Genomic DNA, 16,410 nt, shown 5'->3' on the forward strand with positions numbered 1-16,410 from the left:
TGGTGGCAAGTGTAGCCACTTGGAATTCTCGGTGGACATACCACTTTTCATATGTAATCTTCCTCGGTGTCCTGCACCTTTCAAACCATTTATCACATTTTTCATGAATTTGGCACTGAGCATTTTTTTGCAGTTCAGTATCCAACTGTCATAAATTCCAAGTTAAGGATGTTGTGTGGGGGTTAATGCTTTCTCTTTAGAGACTCGGTTAGAGAAATCATTGACTGTCGGTTACAACCCAATTCATAGGAGTCATGTTATCATTTTGGGTGAAAGTGGAATTGTTCATCTAACCACAGTAAATCAGTAGCTTGTGCTTCACATTTTTTGTAATGGCTTCTTCCTTTATACCGAGCGAGGTGGCACAGTGGTTAGACACTGGACTCGCATTCGGGAGGACCACGGTTCAATCCCGTCTCCAGCCCTCCTGATGTAGGTTTTCTGTGATTTCCCTAAACCATTTCAGGCAAATTCCGGGATGGTTCCTTTCAAAGGGCACGGCCGATTTCCTTCCCCATCCTTCCCTAACCCGAGCTAGCACTCCATCTATAATGACCTTGTTGTCGACGGGACGTTAAACAACACTAACCTAACCTAACCATCTTCCTTTATACTCGGATTTCTGTTGCTTTGTGATAGATGTTTGAGTGAGCCCTCATGGGATTAGAATTTGTTAGCTGGGTACGAGCTGAGCGATCCCGCGATTCATGATCTGAGGACTGCTGAGCACTGCCAGTCCCTCACTGTAAGCTCTGGGCATGCATCAGCAATCGCTGTACGGTATGGCAGTGGAGTGTTGTGTGTCAGAGGGAATGGGCTGCCCGGATTGAAAGGATGGTATAAACCTCTTAAAAAACCACCTTTAATCTCAAGGTGTACTGTGCACTGATGAGATGCATGGCTGTTTGGGGTGGAAGAGTGGCTAGTGGGGAACCTGCAGCACCTCAGTTTTATAATTCGTACCTAGGCATGTGGGGCTCTCTCTAGGTGGACTTTTATTTCCCTAGCTACTTGTGGGCTAAGATGGAACCCCCCCCCCCCCCAAATTGCCCTCCTCCTCCCAGTGGAATGGGTGGATGTCTGGTAGGTAACAACACCCAATCACTTCAGGTGCCTTGTGTGATGAGCCCTCCAGATTCTGGAGTTTTTAATTGTTGTAACCACGACCAGAAAGGTTGCGGGGTGCCCAAGAAAGTGCGGCGGGACCAAACGCAGAGCAGCCAGCGAACAGACAAACGAATGGAAAGGACGGACACGAAAGAACGACGGACGATCAAGAGAGACCTTATGACGACAACACGCACAAAGCAACGGGGTGACAGAGACAACCAAACGAATCCAAGATGTCCACTAGTAGTGAAAACAAAGAATGGTAAACATACTGTCTGTTGTCGAGGCGATATGTGAAGACACACGCAACAATTAGACTCACTGGATGAGTGAGAGGCAGGTGCTTAAATATATGATCGGGGCGCCGCTATGGCTGCTGGGACCATATGTTTCACTTTGGCGTCCTCACATTAAATGTGGGCCAGGAGGCTCGTGCCGTCACGGCACGGTGCAGAGACCTCAAGGGGTCTTCAACATCCATGCCGCCTGGTGGGTATTCCAAATCCGTGGTGTGTGGTACCAGATTAATAGTTCAGTATTTAGAAACAGCATATATGCTGCAACTCGGAATGTATTTTTGATAGTTAGAAGAGGAGAGGGAAGCTTTGAGAAAGTCCTAACTTTTTACATTCTAAAGGGTTTAGGATACATTGCAGGGACATTTAAATCACTCAATTGGTTATGCAGTGGAACACTGTTGGTTGAAACATCTAATCCCTAGTAGGCAATGAATCTAACAAAATGCCTTGGGGAATATGCCATTGAAACTGAGCTCCACACAATGTTGAATTACAGCGAAGGTGTTGCGACATGTAGGGATCTGTTACACATTCCCAGAGGAGAACTGAAAGTTAAGTGGGTCCAAGGAGTTGATGTGCAGAATATCACAAAAAGAGTGGAAGGTGATCTTACCACATCCAAATCGTTTTGCTGACTTCTCTCAAACCCTATGTGCTGTTTCAAATGCCAGTGCTTGGGCACATCACCTTGGGTTGTAAGGGAAATTTTGGAAAATGTGGTTAGATTATCCATGGAATAGATGTTTGTGCATCTTCTCCTAAGTGTGTACACTATTCTTGGGATCACCCTGTCTGGAATAGGGACTCCAGTGTCTTCATTGAAGAAAGGAAGGTACAGGAGATCAAAACAACAAAGCGTATTTCATATGGTGAGACCAAACAATCTATAAGGCCATGCAGATCCTGGCATTCACTACCTCCTTTGTGTCTGTCTGTAAACAGCCAGTTCAGAAGACCAATGCTGCTACACAATCGGAGATTGCTAGTGGTAGCACCACTACTTGTGTTTGTCAGTGTGCTTGTGCTGGTAGTACGAAGCCTCTACCTCCTCCCAGAACATGGTTACAATGTCCTGGAGCTCCTAGCTCTTCCAAAGGTTCAGAGGCTGGTCCACACTCCAGTGCTGTCACTACCACCTCCACAGTTGTGGCTCCGAAACCTCCCCAGACAAAAAAATCAGTCGGAGACAAAGAATCAGCTGCCAGTGCAGACTGGAAGCAAGCAGTATGACAATGTTGACATCCCCCTCTGACATATCTCAAGACTCACTTACAAAATCCAGTGGACCTTGATGTCTACCTGGCCACAGATCTCAACCCAGTACTGCCTCTACAAACTAGGGGCTCCTGTCCATGGCAGGAAGACATGGTGGAAGTGTAACCCCTTTGTAGATGGCTTTATAATTGCAGTGGAACGTTAATGGGTTTGGGATGCACGTGGAGGAAATCTAACTGCTAAGGTGTGCCGCCTGTGCTTGTGTTTGCAGGAAATGCATTTAAAGTGTATGATGCCCCTGTACTAATGGGCTATACATTCTATCGCAAAGATGACCTGATGGGGAAAGGGCCAAGGGTGGGGTCACTTTGTCAATAACGTACACCTCTCTCCTCTCCTCTCCTCTCCTCTCCTCTCCTCTCCTCTCCTCTCCTCTCCTCTCCTCTCCTCTCCCCCCTCTCCCCCCTCTCCCCCCTCTCCCCCCTCTCCCCCCTCTCCCCCCTCTCCCCCCTCTCCCCCCTCTCCCCCCTCTCCCCCCTCTCCCCCCTCTCCCCCCTCTCCCCCCTCTCCCCCCTCTCCCCCCTCTCCCCCCTCTCCCCCCTCTCCCCCCTCTCCCCCTCCTCCCCCCTCTCCTCTCCTCTCACCCCTCTCCCCTCCCTCTCCCCCTAGCTACTGACCTGCAAGCAGTTGCAGTTGATGTTTGTGTGTGTCACAGGATCACTGTTTGCTCTCCATATTTACCTCTTCACAATGTAATTGGCTGAGGCTCTAATGGATCTTACAGAACAATTCCCCTGACCCTTCCACATACTGGGAGACTATAATGACCATCATGTATTGGGGGGTTCGACCTGTACTCACCCCTGGCTTTGGTTTTTGCATAGCCTCGTTCCGTTTCACAAGCTTTGCATCCTCAACACAGCCACTCCCACTCATTTCTGTGCTGCTATGGGGTTATTCTCAGCTGTCGACCTCTTTCAGCTCTTCAGCCCTTGTGGATGTGGTTCAGTAGGAAGTCAGTGATAATGTTCATTTCAGTGACCATTTCCCACTCTGTATCCATCTACTGGATGGAGGTGTCCCTGAAACGATGCAGTCACAGTGGATGATCAGCAGAGCCATTTGGATGCTGCTCAGCCAACTGGCAGAGTTTGAATGCCATGACAGTGTCCAGGAGTGGGCAGACCACGTCACACGAGTAATTCACCAAGCCGCTGACTTCTTCATCCTAGAGTCCTCTCGTCATTCTAGGTGGCCGCCTGTCCCTTAGTGGATTGATGAGAGCCATTCAGTCATCCAGGTCAGGCATGCAGCTGTGAGACGGTTTAAGTGCTGCCCAGTGATGGAAAACCTGTCAGTTAGCTAGGGAAAAATCTTGACACATCATCAAAGAGAGCAAGAAAAGGTCATGGCAAGTGTTCCTGGACTCATCAATCATTCCACTTGTTGTACCACAGTATTGGTAGTCACCAGGAAGATCTCTGGTAAAGACTGTCAGTTACCTATAGCAGTATTATAGAATTGGGGGGATGGGGGGGGGGGGGTCTCCAAACACTTGGAGACATTATGCATACAACAGCAGAACAATTCGGGCTGACTGCTGCCACTGCCAGCCAGGATTCAGGGTTCTGTTGTTACTGTGCCACCATAGAAAGGGGTGAATTGGAGTTCAGGTCTAACGATTGAGTCCTCCAACTGCCCATTCTCTATGTGGGAGCTGGGTTCAGCAATGTCTGCAGTTCGTGATATTGTGTCTGGTCACAACAAATTCAATACAGCATGCTGCAGAACTTGCAATCAGCATAAAAGGAAGTACTCTTGTGTCCCATTAACTCTTGGAGTGTTTCTGTAACGAGCTCTGTATGAAAGACCTTGGAGCGAATAGTTAACCATTGTCTGGTCTGGAGGTTACAGACCAGGCACCTCCTAGATTGGTATCTGCCTAGATTCAGGAGATTTTGATTCACCATTGACAACCTGACATTGCTAGAGCTGGCCGTTTCGCAGGCTTTCCTATGTAAACAGCATTGTATAGGTATGTTTTTTGATATCAGTAAGACACTACCTGTACACACAGTATAATAGGGCAGCTCAACCAATGGGGCTTACATGGCAATCTCTCCATCTTTATTTGGTCCTTCCTATCAAACCATGTTTTATGGTACTGAATTGGTGACAATTCTCCTGCTCAAAACTGTTCAACAGCATGTGTTCTTCAGGGCTGTAATTCAAATGTTACACCATCTTTGCCATAGTCGTAAACAGTATCTCATCTAGTTGAAGAGTCCCATATAATGTTCATTATTTGTGGACGATTTTGCTCCCTATTGCCAGGTACTCCATATCAGTTGGCTTCAGTACTCATTAGACATCGTGAGAAAGCAGAATGGGGTGCTCTGCGGAACTCAAGGACTTCGAATGTGGTGGGGTGATTGGGTGCCACTTGTGTCATATGTCTGTACGTGAGATTTCAGCGCTCTTAAACATCCCTAGATCCACTGTTTCTGATGTGATAGTGAAGTGGAAATGTGAAGGGACACATACAGCACAAAAGCGTACAGGCTCGGTTTGCATGGTTTTTCAGGACCATTTGTGCAGTTTTTTATTTCAGGTAGCTTGTCATCTGCAACCAAACAATGTTGGTGAGATTTTGTTGGGATTTAACCTGTCATTTTATGCTCTAAACATAATTTAGTTTGTCATGATATTGACGCCTATATTTGTTTTTACTTGGGTTTTTGTGTGGCAAGCCCTTTTATTCTCAGCATCATGGTAACGTGTTGTGAAGCACATGTAATCATTACACGTATTTTCATAAAATAAGGCTGTAAGAGCACTTCGCACTTCACCAAAACACACTGTAATTGTGGTGGTTGTATGTCCCAGCCCAGTCAGTGTTCATTTGTTCACCAGTGAGTTTGGTGCCAAATTTGAATTTTGTTTATATTTTATCTGTGTGTGTGTGTGTGTGTGTGTGTGTGTGTGTGTGTGTGTGTGTGTGCATTTTCCTACTGTTCACATATTTTTTATTTAATTTTTCTACCATACGGGTATGTAACCATTTTCTACTGATATTTGTTTTATTGTGTTTAGTTCTTGTGTGTAGTTCTGTTTGTTCATGGGTGTTCTGTTTAATCTATGGAGCATGAATCTGAAGTTTGCTTGCGTATGTGTCATTGGGTGATTCGATAGGCTGTGAATGGTGGTGCTTGTGGTTGTCAGTTTCCTGGATATTGTGAAGTTGTGTGTGTTGTTTGTTTTATGTAAATTGAGATCTAGAAAATGTAGTGTGTTGTTAGTGTCTGTTTTTAATGTGAAGTTAATTTTTGGGTATAAGTTATTTATTTCATTGTGTAGCTGTTCTATGTGTGTATGTGGTTCATCAATCAGGAATATTATGTCGTTGACATAACGGTACCAGTAAACTTCGTAGCTTTTTGGTTTTATTATGTGTCTGAAGATCATGTTCCCCGGGTTGTTCACAAATATGTTAGCTAGGAGGCCACTAATTGGTGATCCCATTGGCAGTCCTTCATGTTGAGAATAAAATTCTTTATCGAATACAAAATAATTTTGTGATGTTATGGTCTTGAGTATGGTTGTTATTTCATTGATGTGTGTGTCCGGTGTGTGTTCTTGTTGTTTTAATATGTGTGTGATGATGTTGATTGTTTCATTTATTGGAATACAACTGTATATTGATGTGATGTCAAATGATACGAGGGTTTTGTCTGGTATGTGTATGTTCTTGATTCTGTCGATTAATTCCTTTGAGTTTTCCAGGCTCCTGTTATCAAAAGCGTAAGTTTTTTTAGTAATGTGTGTGGCCGATGGGCTAGGTGGTAGGATGGAGCATTTCGGAAGTTGATGAAAGGCCTTAATGGGATATTATCCTTGTGAACCTTTTTCTAAGGAATTCAGGGTGGTTTTTCTATGTCATCCTTTTCACTTGGAATTTTAAGGATGTATTTTTGATGTTTTTCAGTGTATGTTTTTCTGGTACCTTGCTGTTGGGTTGCTTGTCAGTTTTGTGATGTTGTTGTCTTTGAGAATATCTGGTGTTAGTTCTGTGTATTCTCTCTCTCTCTCTCTCTCTCTCTCTCTCTCTCTCACACACACACACACACACACACACACACACACAGAGAGAGAGAGAGAGAGAGAGAGAGAGAGAGAGAGAGAGAGAGATGAAATGTAAACAAAATTCAAATTTGGCACCAAATGCATTGGTGAACAAATGAACACTGACTGGGCTGGGACACACAACCACCACAATTACAGTGTGTATTGGTAAAGCACGAAGTGCTCTTACAGCCTTAATTTATGAAAATAATGTTATGTTTACGTATGCTTCACAACACCTCACCATGATGCTGAGAATAAAAGGGCTTGCCACACAAACCTAAGTAAAAACAAATATAGACGTGAAATATAACAAACTAAATTATGTTTAGAGCATAAAATGATAGGTTAACTACCAACAAAATTTCTCATCAGCATCGTTTGGTTGCAGGTGACAAGCTACTGTAATAAATAATGCACAAGTGGTCCAGAGAAACCATGCAAGCCGATTGTGAAAGTACTAATAAAAAGAAACTAATTGTTGTTTGAAACTAAATAGCCACATAATTTTGCAATCATTTAGTAAAAATGTTCACATTACAGATTAAAGAAAACAGAAATCCAGCACAGAGGTGCTGAAACATGATTGGGAACTTGGAAAAAGTGGTGTTTTGCATATCTATCCAGACCATCACGCATGAATTCCAAACTGCTTCAGGATCCACTGCAAGTACTATGATAGTGTAGATGTCAGCCAAAGATATGAAAAGGAAATAGCCTTCACACTGACAAATTCCGTTGAAGCAAGCAGTTTCCAAATGTCAGAAAAGTTGGGAGTGGCCGCCAGTGCAGAGTTAATCAGTTTAACAATGTAAAGGCATTTCAAAAGCTGCTATCACAATAAAATTCACACACAATGTGAATGAAACTGTGTAGATCAAGAAAATAATATTATTGAAAACTCGACTATTTTTTTTCTTTTTTTTTTACCAAAACCCATTACATTCTCTCTTAACACTTTCGCTGCGACATCGCTGCAGGCGCGCAACTCTCCAGTGTGGCCTGTCAACGTGTGGATGGGTATCGCTCGGAGCCGACGCTCCTAAGCACACCTGAGTTATATGCTGATGTCAAGACCTTGTAAGATCTGTAGGATCATTTTCTATACTGACTTAATGATGACACCTTAGATGCATTACTTCAAATAAGCTTCAACCGTATTGTGGTCATGTTTTAAAGTCTGTTTGCTGTCTGACACTTATAGAGAGCACAGGCGTCATTCAGATGTTCGTGATTTGTTGATAATGTAACAAAAAATACAATTCAAACAAGCAACAAATCCACTGCATTCAGGAAAAATTTGGATTCCAAAATGCAAATTCTTAAGAAGGAAAAAAGGAAACTGGATTCATTTGAAATTATATTTACTTCAAATGCGCATTTTTAAGATTGACTCTAATAGAGGTCGTCAATTTAGAAGCATGTTTGCTCCTGGTATGAGAGAATTAGCTGTCTACATTTATCATAGACGCCCAGGGGATGCCCGGATGTGTAGAAATTAGTAAGTGAAACACACCCTACGTGGAGGCTTCTCTTGTGTCCCCCATCACTTCAATTGCCGTGCTATTAAAACAAATTTAGCACAAGAAATTCTTTCGCAGAAAAACTGAAGTGAACGCTTTACAACGCAATAAGAAATAAGTCGACTTAACACAAAAGGAAACTTCATTTTCTGAGTACTCGTGAAAACAACTTTCACGTCATAAAAAGAAATCATGCAATGTCAAAAAGAAATAAAAGAAGTTGTCTTTGACAATTGGAATTTCTCAGGTATTATCGCGTTTTTGCTACTTATGGGAAATTATACAGCAGTTCAAAAAGTATCCAGGTTTGTGCGCTTGCATGTTATGTGGTTCTTTATGCCAGTAATGACCTAGATTATCTCCGTGTGACAGGTCGGGCTTTTTTTCGTCGTCGATTTACACACAATCGTAGTGATACGTAATGTCAGATTTGGAACGGTCACGAAACAGATTCGAAAGCTTTGCTTCCACACTATCATCACTCTGCAATTCTTCTGCAGCCTCTAAATGACGATCTCTGTGGTATGCCTCGTCCGCACTACATAGAAAATCGCTGTCGTCTAGTACACTAAGTAACTGTTCCTCTGTCAATTTAACACTTTTCCTGCTCCTTTTCACATTGGAACGTCCAGGTGTTGTTTCATTAGGTGCCATTACGAACAATATACGTTCGATAACTGACCACGCAAAATAAAAGTTTACACGTTTGATGCTAGCTTAGCCGCTGCAACTAGACTGAGTAATCAGACAGTGAGCGCGGACACTTATAAGCGTCAGCCACACTGGCTCGTGGCTTGTTGTGATGCTTATCAGCCGCAGCGAAAGTGTTGAGTAACGTTCAAACATTTACAACACATGGGGTGAAAATTTTAAGGTTTCGTGATTTGTCTCAGTTGTTTCCTCAAACATTAAGGGGATGTTATTAATGTGTTAACAGGATGACTGGCTCACCCATGTTTTTTGTAAATGGTCAGCCAGTCACATTTTTCTGTGCCTCTATTAGCTCCTGTGTATTTTACTTCTGTTCTAACCCCAAGTATAGCAGCTTTCACTCCTATGTTGTCTTAATGTGAGTGATTACGTAGTTAGATGCAAGTGATGTGGGAGTATTGTGTTGTCTGTTTTGTCTGTTACATTCAGTGCTGTGTGAAGTGTGGCTGGCTGCAATTGTCTACACTGCCTCCCCTCCACCACTGCAATCTGTCAGTCACAAAGTAATTTTTGTTGGTACATATAGGAAGACATTAAAAGTAACACATATTACCCATTAAACACACAAACTTGTGTTTTTGTAATATGTGACGGGAACAAACTGTGCATTAGTGATAGCTGTTTTACATGATGTGGGATAAAATTACATATTTGTTACATGAAAGTGAAGATAGCAGAAACGAGGAAGTAGTAGTGAGAGGATGCAGAATTTTGAAGCCTGTTTTGTGGCTTCTATGCGTAGTTTATGAAATTTACTAAGATGCCGTACAAGAAATAAAAATGTGTTCATTTACATAGTCAACCTTTGTCTCACTTAGTAATGTTAGTAAAACAATTATATTTGGAACTAATTATATGTACTAATGCTCTGAAATGTATAAGATGACTTATGATGATTTTGTGTTCTGTTTTACATTTGTTTCTTTTTTCTCAACAAAGTACTTTGTAAAATTATTTTGCTGTCTGATTTTGGGTTTTAGAATGGATGTAGTTTCTTGTAAGCTTACGTAATGTTTGTTTTTTTACAGTGTTTCAATTCCATTTTGGGTGCCAATGGAAGTGGTAAAAGTAATGTCATTGACTCACTACTATTTGTCTTTGGATACCGTTCTACAAAGATAAGATCAAAGAAGGTTTCTGTCCTCATCCACAAATCTGAGACACGCCAGGACATAAAGAGCTGTTCAGTAGTCGTCCATTTTGTTCAAGTGATAACGGTAAATGCACTCCCTATTTTTGCTGTGTTTTAATATTCTTGGTGACATTTATGGATTTCAGTCAGATTAACGTTCAACATATTTTCAAATGCTAAGAAGCTAATTTTGTAATCAACCTAGGAATTTTATTGTGGGTACACATTCTAGGTCATGAAACTACATGGAAGTGCAATATATTTATCCACTAACATTGGAGAACGAAAGTAATAAAACTTAAATAGCTTGGCACCAATATCATTACAGTGTCAACTGAGTGAATGCTAAAATTGATATTTCGTAATGTTTAAAAAGGGGTGTGTGTGTGTGTGTGTGTGTGTGTGTGTGTGTGTGTGTGTGTGTTATAATTCTGCATTGTTGTCAATATTTTTCAGAAAGACTATCAGCATGAGATTGTAAAGAACTCCTCATTCAGTATTGGACGTACAGCATTTCTGGATAATTCATCCTATTACACACTAAATAACCGCCGTGTCAAATTCAATGCTATATCTAAGTTGTTACGTGAGCATGGAATTGATCTGGATCATAATCGCTTCCTTATTCTTCAGGTAAGTTCTCTAGGTAGTGCTTTGAATAGTTTTATTACTTTTTTAGGGGATAGGGTGTTTTTCACTTCGCCTGACCAAAATGTTCATGAAGTAATTCTTTGATAATTTAGGAGCAGTAGCAATTGATACGGTAAAATCACATATGGGGAAAGTATGCGTTGATTAGAAATTTTTACTTGTCAGTGACGTCGTTGGAGATGTTTAATCCACAGTGATTTTTAGTTCTTATTCTATATTTATTAATCAGTAACTGTCAACTCTTATGAAATGAAATGCTTGTTAGCGTACATATTTAGGAAGCTCCATTTGTACAACACAGTTAATGACACTTGCGAATTATACTCAGTGTTAAGTCTGTAAAATTAAGTTGAATTTTAAATTTCAGTTTTTCTTGCTTTTGACAGGGTGAAGTAGAACAGATATCATTAATGAAACCTAAGGGCATGACTGAAAATGAAACTGGTCTCCTGGAATTTTTAGAAGACATAATTGGAACCTCAAGATTTAAGGTATTTTTTAAAATCTTCCATTGTCACCACCGAGTCATGTTAAGGTGGTGGTGGTGTTGGTGTCGTCGTCAAAGATAATGGTGGCAAAACAGTGGTTATGTAATGATCTTAAAGACACTGTGATGTTAAAGTGATTATTGCTTGCTCAGTTAATTTGTATTAGGAAACACAAAAGAAACTGAAATGATTGAAACTAGAATACTGGAGGCAAAATATTGCTGTGCAGTACTCGTGCAATGTTAATTTGTGATTGAGGAACTGATTGCACTACTGCTTTTTTAAGTAAGCCTTTTTAATTGGGAGCTCTCCCGTATTTAGCTGCTTCTTTGTTTGTCTTTGGCCGTAAAATTGACGTCTGGAGTCAATAATGTCGTATTTAAATACCTAAGAGTAACACTGCAGAAGAGTAGGTGTGAAGTGGAACAGTCACATAAGTTGTGGGTGAAGCAGATAGCACATACCAATATATTGGTAGACTGCTGTCAAACTAAAACATTTTTGTAGATAAGGTTATTTGCCCCCCCCCCCCCCCCCCCAAGCGCGCGTGCGCGCGCCCACACACACACACACACACACACACACACACACACACACACACACACACACGTGTACCACCTTTTTTTTTTTTTTTTTAAAAAAAAAAAGAAATACTGGTAAGGAGTGGTGATCCATAACAGTTGAGACTAATAGGAGTCATAGTGTACACAGACAAGGTCACCACAAATTATCACTACTTACTTTCTTTTGTGGGAGACTCAGTAACAGAAATGGCAAAAAATTGATTTCATGTGTTTCAAAGACTTTTGATATCTCCCTTAAAACATCAAGGAAAATTCAAAACTATTGTTTGTGAGACTAAATCTGCAACTGATTTTAGCCCTTCGTCCACCTAGAATTTACTCTCATAAGGACAATGAAGATTAAACAGGTTTTATATGAACGACTTTGTCTTAATGGACTAATTGTGATGGGTGAGTTTTGTATGTCCGTGTGTAAATTAGCTGTCAACTATGTTATGAGTGGGCCGATGAAAACACCTGTCTTGTAGTGACAAGGTGCACACTGTCATGTACATAGGGAGCCAAAGGACAGTAGGGTCTCTACCAGTGCCTTCATCTGGGCCTTTGAGGGAGATTCATTGCCTGAAAAGGTAAAGGTAGTCATATACCAATGCGATGTGAAACCCTATGACAACCCCTCCCCAATATTTCAGGATATTACCATCTGAAGTGTTTACCTCCCTTGCAGTGGTGAAGTGTCTTGGAAGATATTTTTTGTGTTGGGTTCTCAGCTTCCCCCACCTTTCCTAATCCTACGTAATTTGGCACAACTTGACCTTTGCCTCTGGCATACTGGTGCCACCACATACTTCATTGTGGCTCATGGAACTTCCTCAAGCATTGGCATTTTCATTTGCAGCACTTGTCTACTCCCATCCAACCACTGTAGAGTCCACGATGACATGTGTGATAGTGGCCACTTCGCGATCTACATGACCCTCCCTCCCTCAGTATCTCTCCCATGCACACCTGCCCGAATAGGCTCTCAGCAGTGCTGACTAGGGTGCACTTGCCTCTACTGTTGCCCTTAGCTCCCCACTGCATGGATATATCGATAAGGCAGTCCAGAATACAGCTACATTCGTTATTTCAGCAGCTAATTTAGCGATCCCCTCTTCCTTGGGCCCATGCCTATGGAAGACAGTACCTTGGTGGTCATCAGAAATCGTAGAGATCATTTGAAGTCGTAGATGGGCTCTCCAGTGCCACAAGCAGCACCCATTGGAGGAGGACCTCATTGCCTTTAAGTGACTTCGTGCCTGGGTTGACCACCTACTAAAAAGACACAAGTGAGAATGCTGAGAGTGGTACATTTCAACTGTTGGACCACATACCTCTTCTTCACAGGTTTGGATGAAGATCAGATGTGTCTACAGATACCAGACAACTGCAGGTGATGCTGGTATTAACTCGCATGGTGCTGTCTACATTAACCCAGACTCAGTCAGTGAAGATTTTTTCCTGTATTATGTTAGAGGCTCAGTGTCTGACAATTATCAACCTGCCTTTTATGTCATAAAACAGCAGGTGGAGTGAAAGCAGTTTTCTTCACACGCCACCTGGAGCTGTACAATGTTCCATTCAGCGATTTGGGAATTGGTCAGCATCCTAGCCCGCTGCCTTCATACAACCGCAGAGCCAGATCACATCCACAACCAAATGATCAAGCACGTAGTGGTGTATTGTTAGCGTCATAACCTTGGCATCTTTAACCACATCTGGAGTGAGGGCGAGTTTCCATTGCAGTTGTGAGAAAGCATCATCGTCTCAGTACTGAAACTGGGTAAGCACCCTTTGGGGTGGACAGCTATAGCCCAGTTAGTCTTGCCAACGTTTCCTGTAAGTTCCTTGAATGCATGGTGAGATGGTGGCTGTGTTGGCTCCTTGGGTCTTGGGGTCTTCTGGCTCCATTCCAGGGTGGTTTACACCAAGGCTCTTCCACTACTGAGTCTGGTTTAACTGGAATCTGCCATCCGAAAAGGTTTTATCTGACATCAACACCTTATAGCCATATTCTTCGAACTGCAAAAGGCTTGACACCACATGGCAACACCACATTCTCTCTACCTTATACGAGTGGGGTCCCTGGGGCCTGCTCCCAATTTTTATCCACAACTTGTTGTTACACCATACTTTTCAGGTTCAAGTTAGTGCTTCCTACAGTAACTCTTCCCCCCACCCCCTCCCCCCAATGTAAGAGAATGGGGTCCCACAGGGGCTCAGTACTGAGTGTCCCTCTCTCCTAGTAGCCGTCAATGGTCTTAGCGGCAGCTGTAGGGTCCCAGTATCAACCTCCTTGTATGCTGATGACTTTTTGCCTCTGCTGTTGCTGCTCTAGTGTGGGTGTGGCTGAACGTAGACTGCAAGGTGCGATACAAAAGGCACAGGCACAGGCATGGGCCATCACTGATGGCTTCCCATTTTCAGCTGCCAAGACTTGTCATGCACTTCTCTCAGCATCATACTGTTCACCCACAACCAGAAGCGTACCTCAGTGACCAACTACTCATTGTGGTGGAGACGTATCACTTTTCAGGACTGGTTTTCGATGCTCAGTTGTAGTGGATTCCCCATCTTCACCAGCCTAAGCAAAAGTGCTGGCTGCATCTTAATACACTTCGCTGCCAGAATACACCAGCTGGGGCGCAGATTGCATTACTCTTCTGCATCTTCACAAAGCACTGATACAATCCTGTCGTGATTATAGGAGTCTGGCACGGTTCAGCATCACCCTCAGCATTGAGGATACTACATTTGATACACCACTGCTGGGTTTGACTTGTTGCAAGAGCCTTTCCAAATAACCTTGTGACATGCTTACTTTTGGCAGCTGGGGTCCCTCATTCCAGATCGGGTGCCAACAACTTGTCAGTTACGCTACCCAGGCTCGCAGTTTCCCAAGGCATCTGAACTACCGTCTCCTCATTCCCAACACTAAAATCCATCTCCAACAATGGCGGCCCAGATCAGGGATTATGATCACAGTCCACATGTGGTCCATCCGGTTGTTTCTTCTTCCACCTCTTCTCTGGGCCCACAGACCAATCGAGGTGGCGCAGTGGTCAGCATAAGTTACTTGCATTCCGGAGGATGATGGTTCAAACCTGCATCTGACCATCCAGATTAGGTTTTCCGTTACTGCCCTAAATTGCTCCATGCAAGTGCTGGGCTGGTTCCTTTGCAAGGGCATGGCAATTCCCATTCCCATCCTTGACACGATCAGAGCTTGTGCGTCATCTCTAATGATCTTGATGTTGATGAAATGTTAAACCCAATCTTACTTAACTTTTGTTCCTTCCTCTGGGCCCACCCACATACACCTCTATGGTACATCCCTTAGCCACAGCTTTATCTTACCACAAGGTCCAAAAGACTGCTCATCCCAAGGCCCTCCAAAGCCAGTTCCACTCCATCCTTGGCACATCCCAGATTTCAGAAGCCAGATTTCAGAAGTATTCTATACTGATGGCATGGTGGTTGCTGGTCAAGTAGGCTTTGCTTCTACCTACACAGAACACACTGAACTGCACTCCTTGCCGAATGGCCGTAATGTTTTCACTGTGAAGTTGATAGCCATCTCTCATGCTCTTAAGCGTACCCTTTCCTGCACTATCTGCATTGACTCCATGAGTAGTTTGTAAGCTCTTGACCAGTGCTACCCTCCCCATCCCTTGGTCACTGCTATCCAGGATTCCCTGTATGCTCTTGAACAACGTGGATGGTCAGTGACCTTCATCTGGTCCCTGGGCCGCATCAGGATCCCAAACTGGCAACCAGTAAACCACCTCTTGGGAACGGTATTCTGGAAATAGGCATCTGGTCAGTATTACACTGTTGATTCTTAGGAATCTGGAATATGAAATGGCTCACTCAGACTTCACCAAACTAAGTACGGGTGATAAAGGAGACTACAAATCTGTGGAGCTCCTCCATGCACATCTCGCCCTCCACCATCCTTTGCCGGCTCCGCAACGGCCACTTCTTCATTGCGAGGACCAGCCCTACTGTCACCACTCGTAAGGTAGGGCCACTTAACCTTATTGGCCCATTGAGGGGTTGGCAGAACATTGTTGCCTCCTCAACCCAGACTGGGCTGTGGCTGTCTGGGCTTGGTGGTCCTCACCCTATCTCTTTTATTCTTCCTCTGACCCTCTTCCGTGGTCTGTTAGACTTTTTTGTCGTTCGTCTCTTGCCTTATGCATGTTGCTAACCTTTTCTAGGCAGGCAGTTTCTGAGTGGGGTACTTCTGGTAAGTGGCGGGGTCTGGAGAATGTCTGTCTGCTCATTGGACACTGCTTTCAGGGGCTTCCGGCTGCTCCCTAGATAGGGCACCGTGCCTGTCTTTCTTCCTCTGTCTCCCTGTATTTTTTTTGTCACCTCCGTTAACCTCTGGTAGACTTTGGGGTTCTCTTTTCCTGGGTTTTGTGCGGTAGGCTCCCTCTGATCTACAGTAATGTAGACCTGTCTGTTCAAGGAAAAAGACTGATGCCTAGTAATTTGGTTCCCAACCAACCAGATTTAAATGTAAATTTTGACAAGAAAAACAAAAAGTTGTGTTTGGCCACGGTGCTCCCATTTAATACGTGTGAATCAGTG

The 16,410-nt window shown here is 43.2% G+C and overlaps 1 protein-coding gene across 1 annotated transcript in view; it reads left to right on the forward strand.

The window, feature by feature from the left end:
- Window positions 1-16,410, forward strand: part of LOC126248027 (structural maintenance of chromosomes protein 4-like) — a 245,003-nt gene that overhangs the window by 30,462 nt on the left and 198,131 nt on the right. The window contains exons 2-4 of the mRNA XM_049948624.1: window positions 10,009-10,197; window positions 10,569-10,745; window positions 11,150-11,254. Of these exons, the coding sequence (XP_049804581.1) occupies window positions 10,009-10,197; window positions 10,569-10,745; window positions 11,150-11,254 (471 nt within the window). The remainder of the gene's footprint in view (window positions 1-10,008; window positions 10,198-10,568; window positions 10,746-11,149; window positions 11,255-16,410) is intronic.

Source organism: Schistocerca nitens, chromosome 3, assembly GCF_023898315.1.
Source record: "Schistocerca nitens isolate TAMUIC-IGC-003100 chromosome 3, iqSchNite1.1, whole genome shotgun sequence".
NCBI classification, from domain to species: Eukaryota; Metazoa; Arthropoda; class Insecta; order Orthoptera; family Acrididae; genus Schistocerca; species Schistocerca nitens.